The 26,903-nt window shown below is 35.4% G+C and overlaps 6 protein-coding genes across 8 annotated transcripts; 3 read left to right on the forward strand and 3 right to left on the reverse strand.

Moving 5' to 3' along the window:
- Positions 1-218: 218 nt before the first annotated feature.
- Positions 219-8,748, forward strand: LOC100633683 (soluble guanylate cyclase 88E-like). Its single transcript, XM_003387349.2, has 10 exons — positions 219-477; positions 1,654-2,188; positions 2,371-2,552; positions 3,094-3,223; positions 3,439-3,564; positions 3,625-3,771; positions 6,671-6,827; positions 7,333-7,442; positions 7,507-7,596; positions 7,799-8,748. Exons 1-10 carry the CDS (start codon positions 236-238, stop codon positions 8,711-8,713), a joined length of 2,634 nt encoding a protein of 877 aa, XP_003387397.1. The 5' UTR covers positions 219-235; the 3' UTR covers positions 8,714-8,748.
- On the reverse strand, positions 8,749-10,614 carry LOC100633811 (cyclin-H-like). 2 transcript variants are annotated; one of them, XM_019997851.1, is made up of 13 exons: positions 10,486-10,614; positions 10,420-10,438; positions 10,261-10,376; positions 10,137-10,210; positions 9,890-10,010; positions 9,735-9,818; positions 9,558-9,662; positions 9,416-9,471; positions 9,281-9,345; positions 9,153-9,202; positions 9,046-9,113; positions 8,924-8,975; positions 8,749-8,872 (listed from the first exon to the last, which is right to left on the reverse strand). In XM_019997851.1, the coding sequence occupies exons 1-13, from the start codon at positions 10,582-10,584 to the stop codon at positions 8,810-8,812; spliced, it is 972 nt and encodes a 323-aa protein (XP_019853410.1). In that variant the 5' UTR covers positions 10,585-10,614; the 3' UTR covers positions 8,749-8,809. The 2 variants fall into 2 exon arrangements, 1 of the variants encoding a protein (XP_019853410.1); XR_002185252.1 differs by having other exon boundaries at positions 8,847-8,872; positions 9,046-9,109.
- LOC100633938 (DNA repair protein RAD51 homolog 4-like) lies at positions 10,612-12,100 on the forward strand. Its single transcript, XM_019997852.1, has 9 exons — positions 10,612-10,722; positions 10,766-10,830; positions 10,960-11,078; positions 11,122-11,203; positions 11,260-11,385; positions 11,431-11,529; positions 11,613-11,694; positions 11,739-11,809; positions 11,866-12,100. The coding sequence occupies exons 1-9, from the start codon at positions 10,638-10,640 to the stop codon at positions 12,046-12,048; spliced, it is 912 nt and encodes a 303-aa protein (XP_019853411.1). The 5' UTR covers positions 10,612-10,637; the 3' UTR covers positions 12,049-12,100.
- On the reverse strand, positions 12,046-16,073 carry LOC100634066 (pectin acetylesterase 8-like). Its single transcript, XM_011406307.2, has 8 exons — positions 15,893-16,073; positions 15,603-15,837; positions 15,422-15,552; positions 15,272-15,359; positions 15,157-15,218; positions 15,008-15,102; positions 12,411-12,554; positions 12,046-12,353 (listed from the first exon to the last, which is right to left on the reverse strand). The coding sequence occupies exons 1-8, from the start codon at positions 16,059-16,061 to the stop codon at positions 12,135-12,137; spliced, it is 1,143 nt and encodes a 380-aa protein (XP_011404609.2). The 5' UTR covers positions 16,062-16,073; the 3' UTR covers positions 12,046-12,134.
- On the reverse strand, positions 16,061-18,032 carry LOC100632291 (pectin acetylesterase 5-like). The gene is made up of 8 exons (XM_003387338.2): positions 17,865-18,032; positions 17,236-17,470; positions 17,045-17,175; positions 16,881-16,968; positions 16,778-16,839; positions 16,626-16,720; positions 16,434-16,577; positions 16,061-16,384 (listed from the first exon to the last, which is right to left on the reverse strand). The coding sequence occupies exons 1-8, from the start codon at positions 18,010-18,012 to the stop codon at positions 16,169-16,171; spliced, it is 1,119 nt and encodes a 372-aa protein (XP_003387386.1). The 5' UTR covers positions 18,013-18,032; the 3' UTR covers positions 16,061-16,168.
- A 90-nt stretch (positions 18,033-18,122) lies between these two features.
- Positions 18,123-26,781, forward strand: LOC100634193 (CAP-Gly domain-containing linker protein 1-like). 2 transcript variants are annotated; one of them, XM_019997856.1, is made up of 20 exons: positions 18,123-19,120; positions 19,759-19,829; positions 20,150-20,253; positions 20,457-20,629; positions 20,929-21,095; positions 21,735-21,840; positions 21,948-22,029; positions 22,093-22,250; positions 22,469-22,703; positions 22,862-22,978; positions 23,060-23,157; positions 23,295-23,501; positions 23,807-23,918; positions 24,260-24,316; positions 24,396-24,480; positions 24,532-24,605; positions 24,775-24,869; positions 25,996-26,183; positions 26,501-26,538; positions 26,587-26,781. In XM_019997856.1, the coding sequence occupies exons 1-20, from the start codon at positions 18,219-18,221 to the stop codon at positions 26,593-26,595; spliced, it is 3,078 nt and encodes a 1,025-aa protein (XP_019853415.1). In that variant the 5' UTR covers positions 18,123-18,218; the 3' UTR covers positions 26,596-26,781. The 2 variants fall into 2 exon arrangements, with proteins under 2 accessions (XP_019853415.1, XP_003387401.1); XM_003387353.3 differs by having other exon boundaries at positions 20,956-21,095.
- The last annotated feature ends 122 nt before the right edge of the window (positions 26,782-26,903 follow it).

The raw sequence follows: 26,903 nt of genomic DNA on the forward strand, positions 1-26,903 counted from the left end.
GAGCGTGTAGTAATATGTAGATGGGTTGGGCTGGTTTGCTGGATCAAGTAAATATAACTCCATGCTTCTGGACTTTTCTCACTCTTTCTCTCCACCAAGAGGACACTCTAAACTTCCAATCTCCTGCTTTTCTTCAGTACTTCGAATTTAGTTACTAGAGTAACTAAATTCATACAAAGCTCTCCTTCTGGACTAACACCTCCAAATTCCACCTCCTCCTCTCTCTACTTTAATAATGTATGGACTCCTCCTGGACAGTATTCAGAAGTTCCTTCGTGAGAAGTACGGTGAACATTACTGGATCGTAATAAGGAGACGTGCTAAGCTCACTAATCACTGGTTTGTCACTCATGAAGTTTACAGCGACTCAGTGATGAGCGATCTTGTCGATGCTGCTGCTGCAACTCTAGGCGAACCACGGGACATGGTCATGAAGATGTTTGGCGAATACTTTGTGCAGACAATTGGGAGATACGGGTGAGTGATTAATTAAATATGAATTTTGTTTTATCTGTGCTATTGATATGTACATGTAGATATGTTAATTTTAGATCTTCGTCATTTTTAGTGCTCCCTAAATTAATTAGGTGCAAATTGTATTAATATTGATAATAATAAATTATGTCTGTCCCAGTTTCATTGGTAATACAACACCTGCTTTGTATTCAGAGATTAAATAAACTATTATCATTACACAATCACCCATTTATAAATAAACCCTAACCTTTGCACTTTCTGAATTCAGCATTTTTGATACTTCACCTTGACAAAGCAAGCAAAAGAAAATATCTTATTTACTACAAGCAGTGTATTTTCATGCCAAAAATTTTGTTTGATTCTGTATGCCATACATAGAGAATAGAAACTGGATTGTGTCAATGCTGTGTTGTTACACTGTCACCCTGTGGGCATAAACAGGAAGAACATGCACTTTATGCTTGTCCATGTGTGCATGTACGTGTAATCCAAACTTGTACTTTACGCATGTATGCATCTTGTATTTGTTTTGTATGATATCTATTTTTTAAGGAAAGAGTAAGACTTTATTGTATTATACGCAGTGTATCATTTCAGTATGAAAGGGTATATTGTATCTTATGAAGTATAATAGGTACACAACGTCTGCTGGTATTAATATTCTTTTCTTTCCAATCACACACACATACACTTGGAGCTGCACCCCATGCAGAACCAACCAGACTAAACAAAGCAATTATAGATGCCTCATGAGCCTGTGTCATAACACATCACACAAGTTATATTTATATACGTACATGCCTACACTTGTACAAATTTCCCTAGTATGTGCATGATTATTTACCAAAAAAATGCAAGACTTAATTATAATTTATTATATTATGCAGTGACCAATGTGCCTGGAGGTATGCAAGCATAAAATAAAAATATATTTACCCAGTAATGTAATAACTTGATATTAGTAATGTAATACCTGAGTCTCTTGATATCTGCCCTCAGCTTCACCTCAAGCAGTTATCTCAGTCCTCAGGTATTGCATTACTAATACACACACACCTCCAGACACCTTTACAGTACATGATCACGTACATTGTATACTAATTGACGTACATGTACTTGTATACTAATTGACGTACATGTATTTGTATACTAATTGATGTACATGTACTTGTACAGGTATGCCCGCCTCCTACGTGTCCTCGGCCGAGACATGAGGGACTTCTTAAATGGGCTGGATGACCTTCACGAGTACCTTCGTTTCAGTTACCCTAAAATGCGTCCTCCGTCCTTCTTCTGTGAGAATGAAACCCCTGATGGTATGATCATGCATTACACGACTAAGAGACGAGGGTACTTACCCTACGTCACCGGACAGCTCTGTGCCGTTGGAAAGATCTACCAGAAAGACCTCAATATCGAGATACTCAAGGAGAACTACACGGACCAAGGAGTCCATGTTGTTCTGGAATTGAATTTCGATAACAGGGAGTTTTATAAGTCTCGTCGTCCGAGCATAGTAGCGGATAGTTTTCACTTGACGGGCACTGCCTTTATCTCAATATTCCCTTTCTGTATTGTGTTTGATAGAGAACTGACTATCATTACGGTTGGGACAAAGATGGACGACGTTCTTCCTGATTTAAAGGGGCGGAGGCTCGACCACGCCTTCGCTCACAGGAAACCGAGGAGTATTATCTTAACTTGGGACTCGGTGAGTGGGCGGGAGCATTGCCATGGGAACTGTTGCCATGGCTATCATGAAAATGAATGGGGAAGATAAGCATGTAGCTATCACTAACATACCTTATCTGTCCTCTCTCTCCCTCTCTCTCTCTCTCTCTCCCTCTCTCTTTCTCTCTCTCTCTCTCTCTCTCCCCCCCTCTCTCTTTCCAGATCCTAATGCACACTAATTGCAGTTTTGAGCTGATATCAATGGAGCCTGTAATGCGTCCTCATGCAAAAGGAACTCAAAGTCCCAGTATGCAATACATTGACGCACCTCCTAACCTCAGGCTCAAGGGACAGATGATGCTCACACCTTCAAGAGACTTCATAATGTTCCTATGCTCACCAGTGTAAGTGTATATTAGTATTATAAGTATAAACTATTATATTAGTAAATAATATATTGTAAGTATATTAGTACCAGTCTATTAACATGCACTAATATTATGCATATAATTACTGTACAATGTCCAGTGTTTATTTAAAACACCTTTTTAATTGAATTTCGACTACCAAATATAGTCATTGGTGTGTAGTACATGAACTATACACATGTCACTGAAGCTTCAGTATCACTATATAGTATCCATTTATATACTGAAGATATTCCTTTGTATTCGAGTGAATGAGTAAGAGAACTGGTGTCCAACATGAGTTATGCTGTATATGTTTCTTGCTCATTTTACTTCAATCATAATAATGAAATGTTTCTGACTAGGTAACATGTTGCTAGCAACTTCTCTGGTTACTTTGATATCTTACATCTAAGAATAGAAACTTGTTCTATTTTTTGATATTAAGATCAAAGTAGCCACAAAAGTTGCTAGAAACATGTTACCTCGTGTCTAGACACTGGGCTTATAATGTTAATAATAATGTGTACATATGTAGGATGGATAGTCCGGAAGATTTATATCAAAGTGGTATTTTTATAAATGACCTTGCTATGCATGACTGTACACGAGAGTATATACTGGCAGGATCTCAGCAGAACCCTGAACTGAACCTTGCACTCGATCAGGTACAAGAGAGGGAGGAGGGAGGAAGGGAGGGAAAGAGAGAGAGAGTTTAATTAAAATGTAAATAGAAAGAGGAGAAGTGAGGTATGTACATGTACTGTGTATAGGCAATAATGTGATTATAAAGATGAAAGGGAGAGAGAGAGAGAAGGAAGAGGAAGAGAGAGTGAATGATAATAATGATTTTATACAAATGCTTATTTATTTTAATTCACAGGAGAAGATACGAACTAAGCAGCTGGAGGACAGTATTCAAAAAACAGACGAATTGATATATCAAATGATTCCAAAACAAATAGCAGACAAGCTAAGGAATGGAGAAACACCTTTGAACACATGCAAAGTATAAAGAAATTAATAGTTTTTATTCAATTATTAAAAAAAATTTTTTTCTCATTGTCAGGTATTTTCAAGTGTCAGTATATTGTTTAGTGATATTGTGAGCTTTACTCCGATGTGTGCTAGACTCCGCCCAATGGAAGTCGTTAGTTTATTGAATGCAATGTATGTGGCATTTGATAATCTTTGTGAGGTCCACCATGTTTATAAGGTTAGTTGTGTCTCGGGCTGCAGGGTAGAGTGAGTGGTGGTCATTCTTGCTTAATGTTTAAATGTATTCGTACAATAATATTGAATCATGACATAATATTGAGGATACAAAAAACAAGCAGTTTAAGAATTAATAATCTACTATAAAAAATTAATCTACTGAAAAAATTAATGTAAAATGGAAGGAAGAGAAAGAGAGATAGAAGTAGAGGAATACTAATGCTAATGTTATTATTATTATCATTATTATTATTGAGTAATTAACTGCTAGTAAAATTATCATTACTTTGTATGAATTCTAAATGTGTCTGCCCTTAAATACATGTACATACCTGTATTAATTCTAATCACTCCTCCTGGTACAGTGTCATTCCACCTACTGATCCTATTAAGAATATCAGGAGGTGATTGATCATAAGTAGCTTCAGTCTCTTCTATTAATGGAATATCTTGATCTAATAATTTCACAAATATTTTAGGAAGTTTTGGTTTGAATTTATCAAATTTTCCTTTATGAAATGCAAGAAATATGAAGTACTGTGATAAAAATGATGCCTTTTTCTCTCTCATTATTCTAGCTGACATGTGCCTACCACATGCACTTGTGTAAAAGTGAACTGCTTCACTTCCTATCTCAATGCTAATTGGTAGCAGTGGGTATGAATCATCAGCCATGACATTGTGAATATTGAGAGTTTCGCCCTTTAATTTTTTTACTTTTTCTTCCAATTTGCTTATTTCTTCTTTTCTTTCCTCATTTTCTTTCTTCAATTGTCCACAAGCTACAGCTAATAGTGTCATGTGTTTAGTATCAGCAGTGTGTACATGTACATCTTTACGTAATGGCTTATCATTACAACCAGCCCAACTAAACACACAATCTACTGGCTCTAATGGACACTCTTCAATATGACCATCAAGACTACCTCGTGGCATATTAGCAGACGAACATTCATTAGGACAAGTAACAGGATACGCTTCGCAATACTCATAATGATCCTCTGTAATAAAGAGGAATGTATCTTCTTCCCCACAGTATTGACATTCAAATGGACATTGAGGGCATTCTTTATCTTCATGATCCTTAAGATATCTACGTTGCTTTCTCTCTTGACATTCCTCATATCGACACTTTACTTCTTCAAATTCACATTCTCCTTCTCTCTCCTCTTTATCAAGATGATCAGACATATTCTTCAATTCTCCTTTCCATTGGCATCCTTCCTCCTTATTACTGCAGTAGACCTCCAATCCATTGATAATACGAAGTCGCTCTTTGTTAATCACAACTTGGTATTCCTTCTCTTTACACATAGGACAGGATCCATCACTAGCTTTTACCTTGTCAATACAAGACCCACAGAAATTTTTTCCACAGCAGCTCACCAGATGAGGATCTGTCAAGATATTAAGACAAACTGGACACTCTATCTCCAGATGTTTAGGAAGATCCTCAACAAATGAAAGCTCTTCTTTACTGAATGAAGACATCTATAAGACTGCTAAGTCTGCTATCAATCTCTTAAAGGGGCGAAACCAAAGGAGAAACTTAAAGGCTAAAGGTGACCTTCACTTCATGTGACTGCTATGACAGATTAACCAAAAATATGTGCAAAAAATATAGAACTATTTATGGTCTCACAGACTACAGAGATGAATGTTCTTTCTCTCTCATTAGACTAAGAGCTAGATTAGAATCATTTTTATTTTATTTCAATAAAGTCAAGCTAAGCCACGTCGATAGCTCATGCTTGCCCCCTCAATGCTTACATTCACTTAGTTATTTTTAAATTCTAAGCATTTACAGACTATGCTGTGTATGCTATAAATCCTTCGTTGCTCATGATCTGTTATTTAATTCAATTTACTTAAATATCTATTGGTCACTGAGATTGAAGACACTCATTATTATTATTTTTGATAATTCTTTGTATTGAAAAGGAGAACAAAACATTAGCAACAGTAATAGAAGAGAAGAGAAAGTAGTAGTAGTTACATAGTTGAATATTGTATCATTCCTTTGTATATATTGTAATTGCCAATACAAATAAAATATAGATTCCTGCATTTATTTTAATTCTAATCACTCCTCTTGGTACAGTGTCATCCCACCTACTGATCCCATTAAGAATATCAGGAGGTGATTGATCATAAGAGGCTTTAGTGTCTTCTATTAATGGAGTATCTTTATCGTATAATTTTGCAAATATTTTAGGAAGTTTTGGCTTGAATTTATCAAATTTCCCTTCATGAAATGCAAGAAATATGAAATAATCTCCATCTTTTTTTGTTACATTTCCTCTCATCACTCTAGCTGACATGTGTTGACCACATGCACTCGCATAAAAATGAAATGATTCACTTTCTTTTCTAATTTCAATTGGTAGCAATGGATATGAATCATCAGCTATGACACTGTCTTTACACATAGGACAGGATCCATTACTAGCTTTTACTCTCTCAATACAAGACCCACAGAAATTATGTCCACAGCAGCTCACCAGATGAGGATCTGTCAAGATATTAAGACAAACTGGGCACTCTATCTCCGCCTGCTTAGGAAGATCCTCAACAATTGAAAGATCTTTTTTACTAAACTGAGCCATTCCTCCAGCCCCACCCTTAACTTGACCTTGCATTTTTAAGCTACTGTAGTTAATAGTAACAGAGCAATGAATATAGTTATAGCTATTAGTGATATGATGGCACTAAAAAGATTCATTTCTTTAATATCTGTTGGTAGGTATAGAATAGATCAGACACACCATCCATTATTAGCATTTGATAATTGTCTCCTTTCACAAATATATGTCATGATTCAATGTTATTGTATAGAACATTTTTACTTTTTTTATTTTTTATTATAATGCATAACTATTATTTAATTTTTATATTAATAGGTTCAAACGATAGGCGATGCTTACATGGCGTTGGCAGGTGCTCCAGTGACCACGCCCCATCATGCTGAGTACATGACAGATTTTGCATTCTCCATCATTGAAGCTATTGGGAAGATAAATGATCCATCGACACACGAATCACTGAAAATAAGAGTTGGTAAGACATAGTGTATAACTCAAATAAAAGAAAGAATCTGCTTTCATCAAAAACTGAGTATTTTGGCTAAAGTCCCTGTACTATAGTACAGGGTATTTTTTCAAAAATGGCTCCAAAAAATTCTCCATTTTTATAACTTTCTTTAATGCATATACATGTTTTTATGTTGTGTAGAAAGTTTGAGCTGATTCCAATCAAAATTGGATTTTTTATGAATTTTTTAAGTTGCTCCAAAATCAGGGTCTCGGGGCAAATCTTGTCAAAAATCAAAAGTACAGGATTCTTCACTCTCATAATTTTTTCTGATGCATATACATTTTTTATGTTATGTAGAAAGTTTAAGCTGATTCTGATCAAAATTGGATTTTTTATGAATTTTAAAGCTGCACAAAAATTGGCTGTACAGGGTATTTTTTAATAAATGGCTATAAAAGAAGCGTCAATTTTTATTACATTACTTAAATGCTTTGACCAATAAATTATTAAATCCTATTTCACTGTCCAGGTATTCACAGTGGTACTGTTGTAGCAGGCGTCGTTGGCTCTAAGATATTCAGATATGACGTTTTTGGCGACACAGTGAATACAGCTGCTAGAATGGAGGCAACCGGGATTGTACGTAACACAACATAGCAGTAACTTTGATGCTCTTTCCCTTCTCTCTCTCTCTTCCTTTTAGCCAATGAAGATACACATAAGTAAAGCAACTGCTGATCACTTGGAAGGAACAGACTTTATAGTACAAGAGAGAGGAGAAGTTGAGCTAAAGGTAATAATAATTATTATAAAAGTTCAAATGTACAATTTGAAATAAAGACACGTTTGACCATACAACATTGTATTATAAAGCAGACTGTATATCTACTGTATATGTAGCTGCATTTAAAACTGTTCTCTGTCATACTAATAATTATTATCTCTCTTATTGTCTTCCTTTTGTTCTTCACTTTCCTCTCTCTCTCTGTTTAAAGGGTAAAGGTATGATGAAGACGTACTGGGTTTTATCAAAGAAGCGAACTAACGGAGACAATCAATCCCTCAATCCACTTCAGAAAAAGAAGCTTTCCTTGCCACAAAAGAAAGGTTCCATTTCTCCGTCTGAAATCGACGAGATTTTCGAGAGACCTTCGAACCGACCTTTAGGGTCTCCTCCATTGCCGTGCTTCAGAGAGACCCAAGGTTCTCATAGAAACAGTCTTGTACCAACTAGAGGCGGGACTCCACGTAATTCAGTATCACCCAAACCTGAAGAATGGCCCGAGATGGAACGACTAATAAATGGAATGAAAGAAGAAGACGACGACTCGACTTTGATAAATGATCTACCTCCTTTTCCTCGCACAACATCAAGTGCAAGATACTCCATTATCTCTCTATTACCGAATCTCCTTCAGCCGAGAGACAGCATCATACAAATGCAGATTAGAGAAGGAAGGAATAGTATTACTTCATATCCGATCGACTTTGATAAGAACACTAACGAGCCTTCAGAAGTGGTCGATTCCACCCCTCCTGCTTCTGGGAACATTTCAACCTTGAAGGATTTTGAGAGACTAGCCGAAGAGACCGCACAAAACTCACGCAAACTAGCAAACTGGTCGCATTACGTAGCATCAATTGTAGACCAGCAACAAGTAGTGGTAGAATTAGATGATACTACTACTGATTTAAAGCAAAATTCTGATCACCAGGCAACCACCATCACTACAAGTCAGTTTGGGCCTGACTATATTGGATCATCAGTTGATCCTGAGGATTTTGATACCCCAATTGAAAATGGAAAAGAAACTTGCCCCATTAATAATATTACAAGTAGAAGATCCACTTTGGACCACAATCAATCAGCAGAGGATAATGTAAATCAAACTAGTTGCAATATCATTTAAAATATTATTTTTGTACAGTATTTTATTATCATTAATAATAATAATATATTGTTGTTATAATAATTAGTGATTATTATTTTTATACTGTTTATATAATCATGTTAATGATCCAAAACCAGTCAAACTCGTCAGACCAGTTTCTTCTACGTCATGCTCCTCCTTGAATGCACATGTATAATGATAACAATGTAAATTAAGAAATGTTGTTACCTTAATTTTCTTCCTTAATACTACTTCAGATACTTCATCACTTTTTCTCTTGCTACAAAAAAATTATTGAAAATACTCTTAACTTGTACAGACAGTAATTATATTAGTCTTTAGGTACTTACCTGTTGGTCGGAGGAGAGACAAGCACTACTCTAGAACATTTTTCCAGTCTTTGTAAAATGTGGGCTATCTGGTTGGATGTGCATTAATTGGAACAAACCACACCTACCTCTTGAGACGACTCTGGCACGAAAACAGTTCTTACAATATCACAAATCCCTGAGAGAGAGAGCAGAATAATAGTAAAAATCACTATGATTTTTTCATTTTTGCTTTTAAATTCTCTCCTCCAACTACCTTGCAGTGTATAGGCTAGTTTAGATCCTTGCTCAATCGTATCAGCAAGCTGCACCTTTATATAACTGTGATTGAAAAACACATGCTTTATTTCAGTTCTATCTCTCCCCTTCTCTCTCTCTCTCTCTCCCATACCTTGATATATCCACTTCAATGACAGTAGAAGCATAGTATAAAGCAGCCAAAGCTATCTATGCATAAAGTAGAGATTACATGTAATACATTGTATGATCAAATGAAAAAGAGAAAGAGAGAAAGAATTAAAGTTTGTGCATACTTGTGATGGTGGATATAGAAATAAAACATCAGAGTATAAGCTACTCATTAGGAATGAGTCTGCTTCTTTACGGAGACGCTCCACATTAGGAATAGAGGACCTCGTCTTAGAGAAAGGATAGATTAAACAAAGAAGGAAGAAAGAATAGAAAGAATTTCTAAACAATAATTTCAATACCTTCATATCAATCAAGAATCCTTCCAGTGGTCTAAAAGGTGAATGAATCGTCAAGTGAAACTTGAGCCTTTTCAGCATCATTAACTAGGAACAAAAATTGGTAAGCAAATCAAAATTGAGCTGGGCGACCCAGTAAAAGTAAATTGTATGCATACTTCATTATTGAGTATCATCTCAGAGCTGGACTGACGTAATTCCGGAGATAGCATGTAGACAAACTCGTCAAGTGACACATTGTACTCCTCAATCTTAAATGCCAAATACGCACAGGACAAACTGAATAAAAATAGTCATAAATACAATTTTTTTTACTAACAGCAATGAATTATTCAATAATAATAATAATACTAATAATAATAATAATAATGATGATGATGATAAAATTATTTCTATTTTTCTTACAATATTTCTTTCGGATGATAGTCCATTACTGAAGTGAGGAGATAGAAACGTTTGAAATATGCCCCAGCTGTACCCTAAGATGCAATATCTAAATCAATATTAATCAAAGGGGGCTCAAAATTACCAGAACCCCTCTAGGGACCGGAGGCCGGAACACGTTGCAAAATTCAAAAAGTTTTTTCATGTAATAGAGGCAGACTGATTCTTCTTCTGTGGGGGTCAGGAACTGACATTCTTTGCCTACAAAATAAATTAATTTTAAGCTCCTTTTTCACCACCTTACTGATAGCAGCATCTGAGTACTGGAAACAATGGGGGAAATATTTTTAAAATAATTATTATTATGTACTTTGCGACAGAAAGATGCATTGGTTTCTGCTCTTTGGCGGGTAAGCTGCTGTCTGTGCTGGAAAAGCCAATGGGACTTCTGTGTACTGCTATGAAACATACTCCACCAATGGGAGGGGCTATAGGTGTGGTCTTACTAGACCACGTGCTGTCATGCCTGTTCTTTCTCCCTCTCTTTGCCCTTTGCTCACTAAAGAAGCTATCCATGAATTAGAGGAGGCAGCTGGAATAAGAACAGGTCTCTATCTTTCAGATTATTTTCATTTTTATTTCATTTTTAGTGTTTGATTTTGTCACTGGAGAATCAGCAGACATTGCTAACAAAATATCACTTTTATCTCTTCAAGTTAAGCATATGATTATGATCTTTCAAATTTTAGCAGAAAAAAGCATCTTTTATGGTCTTTGAACAGTACCAGTTAATTATTTGTAGTTAATTATTACCAGTTAGTTAATTATTAATAGTTAATTACAGGATGTTCTTAGCATCAGACGTTCTTTGCTCTCCATATATTCGTCATTCCCAGTAACAGCTGCCAACCTCTGGGAACAAATGAAGACCAGCTCTGCCTTTCTCTCAACAGGGATTCCTAGGTACACAGACTTAGCGTGTGCTATTTATAGATTCTATTTTTAGCATCGACTCATTACTAGGTGGGGGCGTATTTACTGGTGAACTCACAGAAATATCAGGACAGTCGTCTGTAGGAAAAACACAAGTGCGGGAAATAGAAATTAGAAATTAATTATTTATTGTTTTATTTTATTATTTTAGCTATGCCTTAATGCTTCAGCTCATACTATTGTACATACAATGTCTACTGCAGTTTATATTGATACTAATGGGAGCTTCTCTTCTTTGAGGCTGAAGCAATTCATTCCTACAGAGGAATATCAACAGGCAAGAATAATAATGATGATGATGATGATGATGATGATAATATAGGATGGGGATATTTTGAAGAAATTGGTTGTATTTCAGGTTTCCAACTTATTTGAGCTTTTACAATTGATACAGGATTTAAAGGAAAGCATTAGGAAGCAGGTAACATTATGCATAATGTAGTCACTGTAATAGTTGATGAATTATTGCCATGATTGTTTCAAACTGTTTCTATTACACAATAGGCTAGTGAGTTTTATAGTCAATTGCACTTGATTGTAATAGACTCACTTGTATCATTACTAATACCACTAATGGGGAATCAATGTAAGATAGATAGAAGATAGAATTGTCATTTTTTGTCTTCCTAGTATTACCACATCTTGTTCAATTGATCAGAGATCTCCAAGGCTTAGCTCATTCTCAGTCCATTGCCATACTGGTGAGTATCTCCTCTCTATTGTTGATCACTTCTCTCTTTCTTCTATCCTTTTACAGTACACCTCCAGTAATGACCTTTTCTCTTTTTATGGCCACAACTCAGCCAAGCCTCTTCTATTAAAGGCACTGTCTTCTGCCCCTCATGTGAAGTTATCCCTTAGCACTATTGGAGATAAAAAGATTGCTGTGCTAGAGAAGTCACAGAGACTGAGATCTGGATCAACTGTAAACTTGACATAAGTAAAAATATGATGCAATTATGTCTTAAATAGCATTATCTTTTTATAGCAAATTAAGCATAAATTATTAGTAGTTCAGCTTGTTCTTTAGCAGGATTTGTTGCATGGGTAGCTACAATCAGCAATATTCTTTAAACCAGACCTCTCAAAGTACCAGTTCCCAAATGTAGTCGCTCCAGTTTGATTTTGTACTGATCTGACAGCCCATCCTTGATTATCCAGTGTTTGACAATGAGCCAAACACGAATCTAGAAATGCTCCATTTACTGTTGAGCTAACTATCGGCTCTGATGCTTTCTTGAATTCCTAAAAATAGAGATACATTCTTGTAGATTTCTAATTTTTTTATAATGATCTTCTTACTTCGTAGAAGTTAAAGAATTGCTTCATTTGTTCTTCTGTGCAATTTGGCGGTTTGCATTCAAGTTTTAGTATGGCTACCAGCTGCCAAGTGTCGACTTGCGAGTTAAACGAAAAGATTGGAGAAGAGATGTGGGGATAAGTATACTGTGATAGAGAGAAATGGTTAAATTACATTTTCTTATGCATATTCATGTACTAATACTGTATAGAAATTTTGAGTCAATTCCAGCTTCAATTTTTCAAGTTACAGCCATTTTAAGAAAATTCCAAAATTCTGAAAAAATACCCAAGGCTATAGCCTTGGGTATTTTCCAAAAATGGCTCCGAAATCACTCCTAATTTTATTATATTTTTTGATATATTAATGTCTTTATGCTACCTAGAAAGTTTGAGCCAATTTCAACTTCAGTTTTTCAAGTTACGACCATTTTAAGAAAACGTCAAAATTTTGAAAATACCCAATGCTCTATGTAACCAAAAAACTCAAAAGTAATAGAAAACGAAGGGAAGGTAGTACTTATAACACTACAACTATTTATAACAGTTATAACCATTTGTATCAGTAACTGTATGAACAAATAGTCTGTGGGAAGGAACAAGGAAGAGCTTTTACAATTTAAGCAGCATTTAAGTCTAAAGTCTTTTTTCTACTTGTTTCTTAGAACTAAACCCGGTACATTTGATATGAAACCATTGTTTGCATTTCTCACATTGAACCCACATATTGCTTTTCATGACACATTTTATAATGCACCTATCAATCAGACATTCTTTTAAACTTTGACAGAGGGTTTCCCTCTGCCTTGATCCTGTACCTCTGTCTTTTGATTTCAGATGAGTTGTTTCTGCCTTTTTGCGCAGTGCTCCATGACATCTTGGATCCACAATTACACGTATGTCAACATAACAATAATTACCAGGAAGGAAGTTGTGGTCAGGCACAGTGTATAGGATCACATGATGTTATAACATTCTTACCTTATTCATAGCCTTATTACTGTAAGAGTATGGCGATGGCCCATTTCAGTAAAGAAGAGTTTTCCTTTGTTAAAGAATTGCCTGAGCATATGGAGATAGAGTGTCCAGTTTGTCTTCATATCTTGACAGATCCTCATCTGGTGAGCTGCTGTGGACATAATTTCTGTGGGTCTTGTATTAAGAGAGTAAAAGCTAGTAATGGATCCTGTCCTATGTGTAATAAGAAGAAATATCGAACAATGGCTGACAAGAAATGTTCACGTATTATCAATGGATTGGAGGTGTACTGCAGTAATAAAGAGAAAGGATGTTACTGGAAAGGAGAATTGAAGAATATGTCTACTCATCTTAATAAAGAGAAGAGAGAAGGAGAATGTCAATATGAAGAAGTAAAGTGTCGATATCGAAAATGTCAAGTGAGAAAGCAACGTAGATATCTTAGGTGTCATGAAAATACAGAATGCCTTCAGCGTCCATTTCAATGCCAATACTGCAGAAAGAAAGGTACATTTCTCTCTATTACAAAGGATCATTATGAGGAATGCAGGCAGTATCCTGTTACTTGTCCCAATAAATGTGTGTCTACTAATATGCCACGACATAGTGTCACTGCTCATGTGAATAGAGAGTGTCCATTAGAGTCAGTAGATTGTGTGTTAAGTTGGGCTGGTTGTAATGATAAGCCATTACGTAAAGATATAGATGAACACACTGCTGATACTAAACACATGACACTATTAGCTGTAGTTTGTGGACAATTGAAGAAAGAAAATGAACAATTGAAAGAAGAAAATGAACAAATAAAACAAGAAATGAGGAAAGAAGTAGATAAGCTAACAAAAGAAATAGCAGATGTAAAGAGTTGTATTTACCCTGAGTATCCATTATTACCAGTTGATGTAAAAGAAGGAAGTAAAGCAGTTCATTTTTATACGAGTGCATTTGGGCGACTCATGTCAGCTAGAGTGATGAGAGGAAATATAAAGAATTCCTATGGAGATCACTTTATATTACTTGCATTTCATGGTGGAAAATTCAACCCAAAACTTTCAAAAATATTTGCAAAGTACAGAGGTAATGATACTCCATTAATAGAAGACACTGAAGCTACTTATGAGCAATTACCTCTTGATATTCTTAATGAGATAACATTCAGCTGGATGGATGATGATATTACCGTACCACAAGGAGTAATTAAAATAAAACTTGGCAATTATTTTATGTTTGGTAGTTACCCAGCTACAATTTATACTCAGTACTCCTAATTAGTTCTGTCCTTTTTTTAGTTCTGTCCTTGGGAATTTTTCAAAAAATGGCTTCAAAATCACCTCCAATTTTTATTACATTTTCTGATGCATATGTACTTATGCTGTATAGAAAGTTTGAGCCAATTCCGACTCCAATTTATTAAGTTACGGGCATTTTAATAAAACGTGAGAATTTTGAAAAATAGCCAAGGCTATTAGCCCATGGTTTTTTTCCAAAAAATAGCTCCAAAATCACCCCAAATTTTTATTACATTTTTTGAGACATACTGATGCCTAATGCTCTATTGTATGTAGAAAGTTGTCTAACTAAATTTTTATGGCCATTTTAATAAGTAGCAAATTTATTCAAACCTGTGCCATGAAACATTTCCACGTTTCATTGGTTCCTTTATATGCTGCAATGCAGTCTTGATTAACACCATCTGAGCAATTCTGCATATTAAATACTAAAATGATAAATCAATTTTATTATTTAATGCATGTGAATAAGCTCTGCTGACCATCACTGTAGAATGTCCTAATGTACCATTCTCCATTTACATCAGGAGCATCAATGAAGTATCTATTGTATTCATTTTTACTAAAAAAACACTAAAATAACGTGGTCTGTATTACCCAGCATCTGCAATGGCATGGAATTTAACTGTAGGAGACAGAAGTGACTTGACATAGTTGGTGTGAATATAAGTTGCAAGTCCACCAGCTAAAATTTGTAAAACAAAATATCAAATTTAAAAATGTTGTTAGTTATTATATTATATAAACCTGAGCATCCAGTTAGTATAACTTCCTTGGCATTGCTCATTCCTTTATCCATCACTGATTGGAGGATCAGTTGAAGTATCTTAAACCCACGGAAGTATATATTAGTACCTTTCACATTAACTGGTTCAGCACTATTAAGATTAAGAATATACATCCTTTCATGAAGCATACATGAGCTTACACATAACCAGCAAATGAGGCTCCATCACAGTATTTAAGGAACACAACGTTCCATTGGTAAAAGTCTGGGTTATATTCTTGTTCATCTGACAAGAAACCAGAGAAAGACGTGGTTTGGGTCCAATTTTTCGAAGACCCAAGTGTGCCTTTGCTTCTATCTAGACAATTATCTTCATTGGGACACCACCCACCTCCTTCCAAGTGCAGTATCCAGTTATTGGCATCAGCTCCTACACCTATAGAATGTGTAGATGATAATATTCTTATGACACGAAGCTATAGCTGTTTCACCTGGTCTGTAGTAATAGCCTGGGGGAGAGCCATCAAGACAGACAGCTTCTCCTGAATCATGGAGGAGAACAAGATCTGCCTCTCTGGCTTCAGTGAGGAAATGAAAGAGAGAGAGGAAGAGAAGGAAAGAGGTCAGCATTTTAAGCAAATTCATTGGTAAATAAAACATTCACCAGCAAAGCAAAAACATTTTAATTAAAAATCAAGAGCTAATGACATTGCAGTATTATATATGCAGCTAGCATTTATAAGCAGCATAAAGTTAGCAGTTCAGCCTCAGCATGACTTGTTACATGGGTAGGCACAATCAACATTGTTCTTTATTCCGGTTCTGCTAAAGTACCAGTCACCGAATGTAGCAGCTGCTGTTTGATTTTGGATTAATCGACTTGTCCATCCGGAACTAGTTGACTGGCAATGTGTCAAACAAGAAATAAGGAATGCTCCATTTGTTTCTGAAGAAACTATAGGTGCTGATGCCTTCTTAAACTCCTGCATTAAAGGAATAAATAAGTTATGGAGTTTAAGTAATAGGATTTACCTCATAAAACTTTTCAAACTGCTCCATTTGAGTTGGAGTACATCTTGGTGGAGTGCAGCCTAGCTGTAGTATGTTTGCAAGCTGCCAAGTGTCAACTTGAGAGTTTAAGGAGAAGAAAGGAGCTGAAATATGAGGATAAGTGTACTAGAGAGAGATTGAGCATGCTTTAATAGATTTAGATTTAAAGCTAACTTGAGCCATAAAGCACTTCCATGTCTCATTGGTTGCTTTGTAGGCCTCAATGCACTTCTGATTGACACCATCACTGCATTTCTGCATATTGAATACTGCAGTGGAATAAAATAATTTAAATAAATCACATTCATACAGATCTACCAGCTAACCATAAGTATATAGGCCTCTAATGTGCATGTCACCATTGACATCAGGAGCATCAATGAAGTATCTAATTTACAGAATTAATAAGCTATTATACAATATTTTTACCCTGCATCAGCTATTGCGTGGTACTTTACTGTTGGAGGAAGAAGTGACATAACGTAGTCAGCATGAAGGTATGTTGCAAGCCCACCAGCTAAAAATTAATAAAATTAAATAGAATAACAACTCAACTAATAACTAGAACAGCACTACTAAAATTGATTATAAACCTGAACATCCAGTTAGTATAACTTCCTTGGCATTGCTCATTCCTTTACTCATAACTGATTGGAGGATTGTCTGAAGTATCTTATACCCACGGAAGTATATACTTGTACCACTGACATCAACTGCTTTATCACTGTTGTATAAATAAATGGAAGGATGTATTGGCTTGTTACTATACTTTAATTCAGCTTACACATATCCAGCAAATGAGGCTCCATCACAATAATTGATACGGACCATATTCCATTGATAGAAATCTGGATTTTGCGTTGGGTCGTCCGAAAGCAAACCCCCAAAGTCTTCGGTTGGTTTCCACTTCTTTGATGATCCTATGTCCGTCTTGCTCCTCTCTAGACAGGCTTCTTCATCATAGCACCATCCTCCTCCTTGCAAGTGAACTATCCAGTTATCAGCTCCGGCTCCAGTACCTGCATAAGTACAACAATTTATTAGTGTTGTTTTAGTTAACAATAACTAAAACTAAAACCTATTTTAGTGAGCTGTTTTCCTTAACTAAAACTAAAACTAAAATTATTGCCATAGCATAACTAAAACTAAAACTAAAACTTAAAATTATAGAAATAAGAAACTAAAACTAAAACTCTTGTACCATACTAAAACAACACTACAATTTATGCATGCAGTGTATAATGCAGTGTACAATGTAAGACTGGTTTTAGTGAAAAAGGAGATAGACAAAGTCCAAATTTGACTGCCTTTGATCTTTAATTCCTCATAACTATACTGCCCACTGCATTTTGCTACTTTAAAAGTATATACAGCTACATCAACATAATATGAACACTGCATGCAGTTTCAGACCTTTCCTGAAGTAGTATCCTGGTGGGGATCCATCAAGGCAAACAGCTTCTCCTGGGTCTGATATGAGGACAAGATCAGCTTCTACGCCCTCAGTATCATAGGGAAGTAGACTTAGAGAGAGAAACAGTAAAATTGCTGTAATAGACATGATTTGTGACCTGGAGAAACAATATTCATTATAATAGAATACACCCATAATTAATTTAATAACTCTTGTCCCTCCTATTTTAATAACTAGCAAACCACGCCTATTTCATGTGACCACACCTCTATTATAAAAGATCGATTGGAAGTGAGAGAAAGGCAGGAACTTTTTAAAAAGAAGAAAGCGAAGAACCATTTTTATCTGCTGCCATGAGTCGCCTGAGAGCTCCCGGAGCCGTAGGCCCAAGAGCAATCCGTCCTCCTAGCGGTCTAATCCGTCCCCCAATGACGGCTGGAGTGGGACCAGGTCCTACCAAATCACATGTAGCCCCCCAGGCTCGTCCACCCGCCCAGACACCGCCGAATAGAACAACGCCCACGCAAGCAAACTCATTCCCGTACCAGGTCGGAGACTCTGTTTTAGTTGGCGGGGAAAAGCCCGGGAAAGTTGCTTTTATAGGCCCCACCCAATTTGCTCAGGGTGTGTGGGCGGGGATCATATTAGACACTCCGGATGGGAAGAACGACGGATCCGTGAAGGGTGTGGCTTATTTTAAGTGTCCACCTAACTACGGGTTGTTTGCCAAGTTGGATAAATTGAGCCCGTTGCCACAGCAACAGAAACCACACCCATCACAATCCTCTGAGAGTGGAGAGCCAGAATTTAGTTTAGGGGACCGGGTAATTGCGGACGGGGGTAAGAAAGGAACTGTCTCTTTTGTGGGACCAACACAATTCGCTAAAGGTACATGGATTGGAGTCTCTTTGGACGCTCCCGAGGGTAAAAACGATGGGAAAGTTGGTGGGGTCCAATATTTCACCTGCCCCCCTAATCACGGGCTCTTTACTCGTCCAATCAAATTGACTCTAGACACGGCAGCCACGCCCACTAATCAATCAACGAGATCAAGTGGGGGCGTGACTCCTGCCGATCCCTCAGAGCTCAAAAAGAAGGCAGAGACACTTCGTATTGGGGACAGGGTATTAGTTAATAACAGTAAAGAAGGAACTTTAAGATTTCTGGGTCCGACACACTTTGCTAAAGGCATATGGGTGGGAGTGGAACTTGATGACGCGCAGGGAAAAAATGACGGAGCAGTCTCTGGAAAGAGGTGTGTTAGTTGTACATTTACATCGTTAGATCTAGAGGGAGTTTAGGAGGCTTTTGTTCTCCCATATTTGGTCTAAGTCTCGCTTTTTCTTTTCTCCTTCATACTCTGTGTTGTCTTGCTATTACCTTGAACAAATTGTTTGTGTACATGTACATGTGCATGTGTGTCACCAAGAGAGCATAACCTCCTGATAGTAAATACAGTGTTCCTTGTCCACTCATCTGTGTAGACAGTGTGGTGAGAGAGAGAGAGGGAGAGAGAGAAGGGAGAGTAATGTGTTTCCATTAAATGGTCACCTTTGTCTCTAGAGCATTAGTCAGTAGTAATGAGCTAACCTTTAACATTAGCAGGGGACTAGACATACCATACAGCCATTATACACATGTGCCTTTACTCCTAGTCCTATTATAATGAGAGCTTACCTATGTATAAGCCTGCTTGATATTGTGCTAACTGCATGTGTACATCTAAACGTTTAGTGCTTGCATTCAGAACAAATTTATATAATATTAAGTTGTAGGATAGGATATATGAAACAACCTTTTATAGTCTTATTTATTACATTATAATAATAATGATATGATAATAATAATAATAATAATAATAATAATAATAATAATAATAATGTATATTAATAGGTATTTCCAGTGTGAAGCAGCTCATGGTCTATTTGCTCCACTACCAAAAGTAGAGAGAATTGGTCCCACAGGTATGCAGTAACTCAATATCATGATATATTCTTTGGTATGTTCATTGTATACGGCTTATTATTTCTGTGGTAAGTTTTATTATAACTGCAGCCATACTTCTATATAAGGTCTGGTTTGGAGTATTTGTGTAATTGTGTTTGTTTAGGTGTTCTGTTTGTAGCTTTGAATGCTAGTCTTGTTAAACTAGTTTGTATTGTGCAATACACCCAGTCACCCACTATGTTAACATGACATGTATCTCCCCCTCTCTCTCCCCCCTTCTCTCTCTCTCTCTCTCTCTCTCTCTCTCTCTCTCTCTCTTTCTCTTTCCCTCTCTTAGCTGATCTTAGTCGTCGTTCAATCAGAGGCCTGAGCGGTTCTCCAGGTTCCTCAGTCTCTTCTCTCTCTTCAAAAGGGATTCTCCGTCAGTTACAGCAACAACAGGTAACCCCATAAACCATCACAAGTCTACACAATGTACAGATAGACACTATATGTTAATTGTTAACATGTACAAGTTTATCATTTCATGTATACGCTACAGGAAATATTACTTGTAACAGACACAATTTTGATATGTTATGATTCTTCATAGATTATCATTTTGGCTAATACTATAATCATGTGTTCTTTTTTTCTTTTTATAGAATCTTCCTCTTGAACCTGAGCCCATCTCTCCTGCCCGTTCTGACACAAGTGGCAACGATTTCTCTCACATCATGTTTGAGAAAAACCACCAAATAGCTACACTGAAATCGAGTCTCGAACAATCGGAGCAAGATAAAGTGAAATTATCAGAGGAAACCACAGAATTAAGAAGGTACATTAAACATTATTTATATTAGTATTGTCTTGTTACTGGTACATTTTCGTGACTAAATTTAGCAAGCACAATACTAAATTTAGTATATGGTTACATCATTGATATTGCGTTACTAAATTTAGAAAAATTAGTTTGAAATGTAGTAGTGCGTATGCGTACATTATCATAATTAATCTCCTAAATTTAGTTAATAATAGTTTAAAATATGAAGTTTTGTGTTTTAGCTGAAACCAATTCCAATCTTTGCGATTCATATCCTTCTACACATTATGCCGTCATCCTGTAATAATTAATAGACATAATGACGGCATCACTGTTAACAGGAAAGTTGAAGACCTGCAGTTCCTGCTCGAAGAACAAGACATTATTAGTGGAGACAAACTGGAAGAAGTCTCGACCAGAGAAAGTACGGAATTACAGCAGCTGAAGACACAGTTAGAGGAAGAGAAAGAGAAGAGAAAAAGTAAGTCTTGATGTTTTTTTGCTCTTTTATAAACATGTACTTTATTGTTCTTGTGCTTTTTTGAGGCGTGAAATATGCCAATTTTGTGATATGTACCCCTGTACTATAGCCCATGGTTTTTTCAAAAAAATGGCTCCGAAATCACCCCCAATTTTTATTACATTTTCTGATACATATTGATGTACTTATGCTATGTAGCAAGTTTGAGCCGATTCCGACTTCAATTTTTGAAGTTATGACCACTTTTTAAAAACTCCAAATTTCAGAAAAATCCCCTGTACTATAGCCCATGGTTTTTTCTGAAAAATGGCTCCAGAATCACCCCCAATTTTTATTACATTTTCTGATACATATTGATGTACTTATGCTATGTAGAAAGTTTAAGCCGATTCCGACTTCAATTTTTGAAGTTATGACCAGTTTTTAAAAACTCCAAATTTCGGAAAAATCCCCTGTACTATAGCCCATGGTTTTTTCTGAAAAATGGCTCCGGAATCACCCCCAATTTTTATTACATTTTCTGATACATATTGATGTACTTATGCTATGTAGAAAGTTTGAGCCAATTCCCACTTCAATTTTTTGAGTTATGGCGATCTAAAATATGCCAATTTCTCTTAAATTTTTTTTGATTTGTAGAAGCTGAGGAAGAGTTGAAATCAAGCTTGTCAGAATTAGAGACACTTAAATCAACAACAACTGGAGCCCCTTCAGTTGATAACACCATCATAGAAGAGAAGAACAAGTAAGGGAGAGAGAGAGAGGTTTTATTTTTATAGTAACCATTAAGAAAATCCATGTACATGTAGTATATTCTGCATGTCTGTGTACAATCTTTCATTTATTTTATAGAGAAATTGAGAGGCTAGAGAGAGAGAAAGAGCAGCTCCAGACTGAAGTGAATGCAGCAAAACTAGCCCTAACTTCAGCTGAGGTATCTCTTAACTTATAGTCTTTCCACATTAAATGATAATAATATTTCTTTTTTTGTTATTAGGGAGATTTCAAATCAACAGAGACAGCTGCTAAAGACCTTCAGTCTGAGCTGGACACAGTGAAGCTACAGCTCCAAGAAACTCTTGAACTTTGCGCCCAACAAGAGACACTCCTGGAAGAGAAACTAAGTGAAATGGAGACACTTGATGAAGAGAAGAAGTAAAGGAGAAAGAGAGAGGGATTAAAAATTATAAAAAAAATTCCATATTGACATACACATGTACTGTACATGTAATTATTTTTAAAACCTACATCTTTTAGTATACATGTACATGTACATGTATGTACATATATGGATGGATTGTGTTAAACAATATTCACTTGTATTTTACTGTACATGTACATGTACATGATCATGTATCCTTTTCTCACTGCAGACAGACGCTCCGAGATCTTGAGAGAGTTACAGGAGAGAAGCAAAGTCTTCTTTCTAGCACAGAGCAGTTGATTAATGAGAGAGACAGCGCTATGAGTCAGTGTAACAGATTAATGGCTGAGTCCTCCTCAGTTACCAGTGAGCAGGGCTACCTCGCCCAACAGAACTCTGACCTCTTGACGGAGCGAGATCAACTCAAGCAAGAACTGAGAGAAATGAAATCTTTGCTAGAGAAAGTAAGTGTTTTCTTTAATTCCATTCTGAACTCCTTTTTCGACTGTTTTTAAATGTAATTTTATGAAACAATCTAATTTTAAAGTGTGCAATTAATTTTAATATTTCTTCTTGCATGTAATATTTTCTTCTCCCCTCTCTCTCTCTCTCTCTCTCTCAGGCCAATCAAGAGAAAGAAGATGCTCTTCATAGTGTAGCTGATCTAAAGAATCAAGACAGAGCGGCTCAGGGTCAGAGCCACGAGATTCAAATCAAATATGAATCACTGCAGAAAGAGGTAAAATTTTAACTGCACGACTTTATTTTATACCAAACATAATAATAATAATAATAATAATAATAATAATAATAATAATAGTTGTACAGCAATACTGATGAGTTGGACAGAACAAGAAGAGAATCTGCTGCTCTTAATGAAGAGATTGAGCAACTGAAACTGACCAACCAACAGAAAGTGTAAGTACCAACTATATACATGTATGCAGTAATAGGAATTTAAAAAAAATTAATTAAATATTTTTGCAATAATTGTAATAATAATACATTTTTTTGTACAATTGTGACAATTTATGTGTACTGTATATTAAATGTAGTGAAATGTCAGAGGCTGTCATATCAGATCTAAAGGCAAGACTGTCAAGCATGACACAGGAGAGAGATGTCGCCCTGCAGGAAGCTCAGGGCGTCCTGGAAGACTTGGAAAAAGTGAAAAAGAAGAGAAACGAGCTTATAGAGAATTCGAAAGAATATCAAAAGGCTATTAACGAACTCCAGGACCAGCTGGAGGATGTCACACAACAGTGAGTGGGCAGGCATTAAATGAAATTAATTTGTTTTAATTGATTTAATTTATTATTAGTGAAGTATCATTTAATTACTATTATTGTTATTATACCTTACATGCTAATCCACTTAATTATGTTACATAAACGTACTAAATTTAGCAAATTTAGTGAAGGGTCTATACAACAGTTGCTGTTATTATTGTTGTTGTTGTTGTTATCGTTTCACTAGTTACAAAACATTATGTTGTTGTTATTATTATTATTATTATTATTGTTTATTGTTGTTGTTGTTGTTATTATTATTGTTATTGTTTCACTAGTTACAATTCGTTGGTAACAGAGCAACAGTCAGGCAGTATACAGGGACAACTTGAGGAGACTGAGGAAAGATTGGAACAAAAAATGAGAGAACTGGAAGAAAGCAAAGAAAGAGTTAGTAGAGTCTGTGATTAATTGTATCATGAAATTATAATAAGAATCAGATCAAGCTTTCAAAAACCTTATACTATAGTACAGGGTCTTTGGCCCGATTTTTGAGCTACTTTAAAAATTAATTTAAAAAATCCAATTTTGATCAGAATCAGTTCAAACTTTATATGCAACATAATGTATCAGAAAATATTATAAAAATTGAGAATTCTCTACTTTTCATTTTTGGTGAAATTTGGCCAGAGACCCTGTACTATTATAGTACAGGGAATATAATAGTATATAGTCTATAGTATAGTATCAGAAAATGTAATAATTTCTTTTTCTTTCTCTCCTTCCCTCAGGTGTCAAGTCTTGAAGAAGAGATTGTCATATTATCCAGTAACTCAACTGATGATCCTGTAAGACTAAAATAATGACACTTTGTAGTTTGTACACATTCACCTCTTTGTCTCTCTCTCTTCTCTTCTTTGTCTCTAGAGACTTGCTGTTTTAGAGAAGGAGAAGTTGAGATTGGAGGAACTAGTTAATCAGTTGAATACCAAAGGCACTGGAGGAGAGCAAGGTAATACAATTTTCATGATTTTAAAATTTTACTCTCTGACCTTCCTCGCAGATTCTCAGATTATTTTAGAATTAAAGGAAGACAATAGAACACTCCAGGCCTCCTTGCAAGACAAAGATCAAGAAGTGAGCTCCTTCTCCATCATTATCATTATTATTATTAGATTTATAAATAAATTTGGGGAGATTGATCTACATGTAACTAAAAAGAGAGATTTTAGGAAAAGCCTCTTAAACTCCCTTTATGATCACCATCACCTTTGTTGTTATTATTATTATTATTGTTTTGTTGTAGATTACTTTCCTTAATTCTGTCATTGCGGAGTTACAGCTGAAGGTAGAATCTTTGGAGTCACTCAATGGATTGGGAGATCAGGCTACAATGTTAGGGTGAGTAGTATACACTTCTGTTACTAACTAAATTAACATTTGATTGTATTTCACAGAAATTTTGTAAATTGATATACTTCCTAATTTGTACCCCCACTGCCTGCAATTTAATGCAAAGAATTTAGAGCTTAATTTACAGTTACGAAAATGTATATTATTTATTATTATTTAAAAATCATTATTATGATTATTACTATTATTATCTTCACTATCAGGTCTTGTTATTATTATTAATCACTTGGGGGCTATATGATTGTGTATATACATACACTTCCCAATTCTGTAAATTCCAAACTGAGAGAATGCCTATTGCTATAACTAGCTAAGCATGTGTTCTGAGCACTAGAACAACAGTTACTCCACAAAGAATTGCATACCATATAGCAGCAGGGCATATTTCACCAACTTTACATGTACCTACTTTTACATTAGCTTTTCCTTTAGTTTATCTGTTCTTTAGAGCTGCCCATTCTATACATGAGACATTAGAGAATGCCTTTTTACCTAGATATACATATGTACATTTATATCTTAGCTCAATTGTGCTATTTGTAGCTGTTTCTTAAATAATAATAATACGTATAAATAAAATCTTAGTTTTGTGTGTGGTACTACTACTACTTACAGTTGTACGTGTATGATAATGAGTGTGTTTTTAAGTCCCAGACTCAGTAGAATATATCTGCATTCATCTCCCAGAAGCTAATTAAATGACATTACTATCATTTGCATTATTGCCTGTATTAGTGTGTACTAATGACTACTTGTTTCATTGTACCAATGTAAAGTACATGGTTCCCATTCCTCCCACTCTCACTGATTAATTGTTATTATTATTAATATTATTATTATTATTATTTATTATTATTATTACAAAAAGTATAAGACAGAAGACACACAGAATAAGGAAAGAAGTGAAACAAAACAAAAAAAAAAGATTATTATTACTATTATTATTATTATTATTATTATTATTATTATTATTACTATTATTATTATTATTATCTGCTGTAGTAGCTACATACTAACCTAAGCTATAGTTGCATTTTATTTGAATTTTGTGTCAATGATGTTTTTGTATCAATAATAATCAATATACTTTCTTTCTCTCTCCCTCTCCCTTCAGCTATACTAGTGAGGATGACATGTTGGGGAGTCAGTTACCTCCTCCTCGAGTGTTCTGTGATATTTGTGACGAGTTTGATTTGCATGACACAGCAGACTGTCCGTTACAAGCAGCTGATCAATCCCCTCCACATTCCATGCATCACGGGATCAGAGCCCAAGAGAGGCCCTACTGTGAAAACTGTGAAGGTATCATAGTAGTTTTTAGATTATATGAGGAAAGATTAAACTGAAAAGAATCCCTTCTTTAAAAGCAATACAGTACATGTATATGCATTTTTTAATGCAATAACTTCCCCTACTAAGAATTGATATAAACTCCTGCTTATATGCCCTAAAGTGTCTGTTATAGAGGTTAGACTGATTGTGTATATTTACTTTTTATCATATGAGGGAAGAGTAATAGGAAGCTAAGCACTCTCTCTCTCTCTCTCTCTCTCTCTCTCTCTCTCTCTCTCTCTCTCTCTCTCTCTCTCTCTCTCTCTCTCTCTCTCTCTCTCTTTTAGTTTTTGGCCATTGGACTGATGAGTGTGAATATGAAGAAGTAAGTCATGACTTATTCCAATTTTTTGTTTATTTTTCTTTTGTTTAGACATACTAAATTTTTCCAATTGATGGTATCCGAGAGTTTATTATTATTATTATTATCATATTACTATTATTATTATTATTATTATTATTATTATTATTATTATTATTATTTTAGAGTGTTAATTCTCTAGGGATTGTTTAGCTTGATAATCAGTTCCTTTTTAAATCAGTTTCCTCTTTTCTTCTTGACTTAAAATAATAATCATCATTTTAAAAACTTGTGATTATTTGAATTTTGATTTTGTTTTTTCCCGTGTCATCTCCGCATAACCTCGCGCTTTCCAAAACAATACCCGGATTTTCTGTATTATTTTCCGC

The sequence above is a fragment of the Amphimedon queenslandica genome, unplaced genomic scaffold (genome assembly GCF_000090795.2).
Source record: "Amphimedon queenslandica unplaced genomic scaffold, v1.1 AMPQUscaffold_13350, whole genome shotgun sequence".
NCBI lineage: Eukaryota > Metazoa > Porifera > Demospongiae > Haplosclerida > Niphatidae > Amphimedon > Amphimedon queenslandica.

Bases quoted from the DNA above. Each gene is read 5' to 3' on its own strand.
- LOC100633811 (XM_019997851.1), bottom strand. From the start codon at position 10,584: ATGTTTCATAGCAGTACACAGAAGTCCCATTGGCTTTTCCAGCACAGA. The intron at 10,011-10,136 runs GTAAGAAAAATA...ATTTTTATTCAG, and splicing joins TATCATCCGAAAGAAATATT to TTTGTCCTGTGCGTATTTGG. The intron at 8,873-8,923 runs GTAACAACATTT...TGTGCATTCAAG, and splicing joins TATTAAGGAAGAAAATTAAG to GAGGAGCATGACGTAGAAGA.
- LOC100634066 (XM_011406307.2), bottom strand. From the start codon at position 16,061: ATGTTTTATTTACCAATGAATTTGCTTAAAATGCTGACCTCTTTCCTT. The intron at 15,103-15,156 runs GTCAGCAGAGCT...TTATCATTTTAG, and splicing joins TAGGACATTCTACAGTGATG to TATTTAATATGCAGAATTGC. The intron at 12,555-15,007 runs GTTTGAATAAAT...TCTCTATCACAG, and splicing joins GGAAATGTTTCATGGCACAG to TATACTTATCCCCACATCTC.
- LOC100634193 (XM_019997856.1), top strand. From the start codon at position 18,219: ATGAGTCGCCTGAGAGCTCCCGGAGCCGTAGGCCCAAGAGCAATCCGT. The intron at 19,830-20,149 runs GTATGCAGTAAC...TCCCTCTCTTAG, and splicing joins AGAGAGAATTGGTCCCACAG to CTGATCTTAGTCGTCGTTCA. The intron at 20,254-20,456 runs GTAACCCCATAA...TTCTTTTTATAG, and splicing joins GTCAGTTACAGCAACAACAG to AATCTTCCTCTTGAACCTGA.
- LOC100633683 (XM_003387349.2), top strand. From the start codon at position 236: ATGTATGGACTCCTCCTGGACAGTATTCAGAAGTTCCTTCGTGAGAAG. The intron at 2,553-3,093 runs GTAAGTGTATAT...GTACATATGTAG, and splicing joins ATGTTCCTATGCTCACCAGT to GATGGATAGTCCGGAAGATT. The intron at 3,772-6,670 runs GTTAGTTGTGTC...TTATATTAATAG, and splicing joins AGGTCCACCATGTTTATAAG to GTTCAAACGATAGGCGATGC.
- LOC100632291 (XM_003387338.2), bottom strand. From the start codon at position 18,012: ATGTCTATTACAGCAATTTTACTGTTTCTCTCTCTAAGTCTACTTCCC. The intron at 16,721-16,777 runs GTTAGCTGGTAG...ATTCCACTGCAG, and splicing joins TAGAGGCCTATATACTTATG to TATTCAATATGCAGAAATGC. The intron at 16,385-16,433 runs GTAAATCCTATT...CCTTTAATGCAG, and splicing joins AGTTTGAAAAGTTTTATGAG to GAGTTTAAGAAGGCATCAGC.
- LOC100633938 (XM_019997852.1), top strand. From the start codon at position 10,638: ATGCCTGTTCTTTCTCCCTCTCTTTGCCCTTTGCTCACTAAAGAAGCT. The intron at 10,831-10,959 runs GTTAAGCATATG...AGTTAATTACAG, and splicing joins TATCACTTTTATCTCTTCAA to GATGTTCTTAGCATCAGACG. The intron at 11,695-11,738 runs GTAAGATAGATA...TTGTCTTCCTAG, and splicing joins ACCACTAATGGGGAATCAAT to TATTACCACATCTTGTTCAA.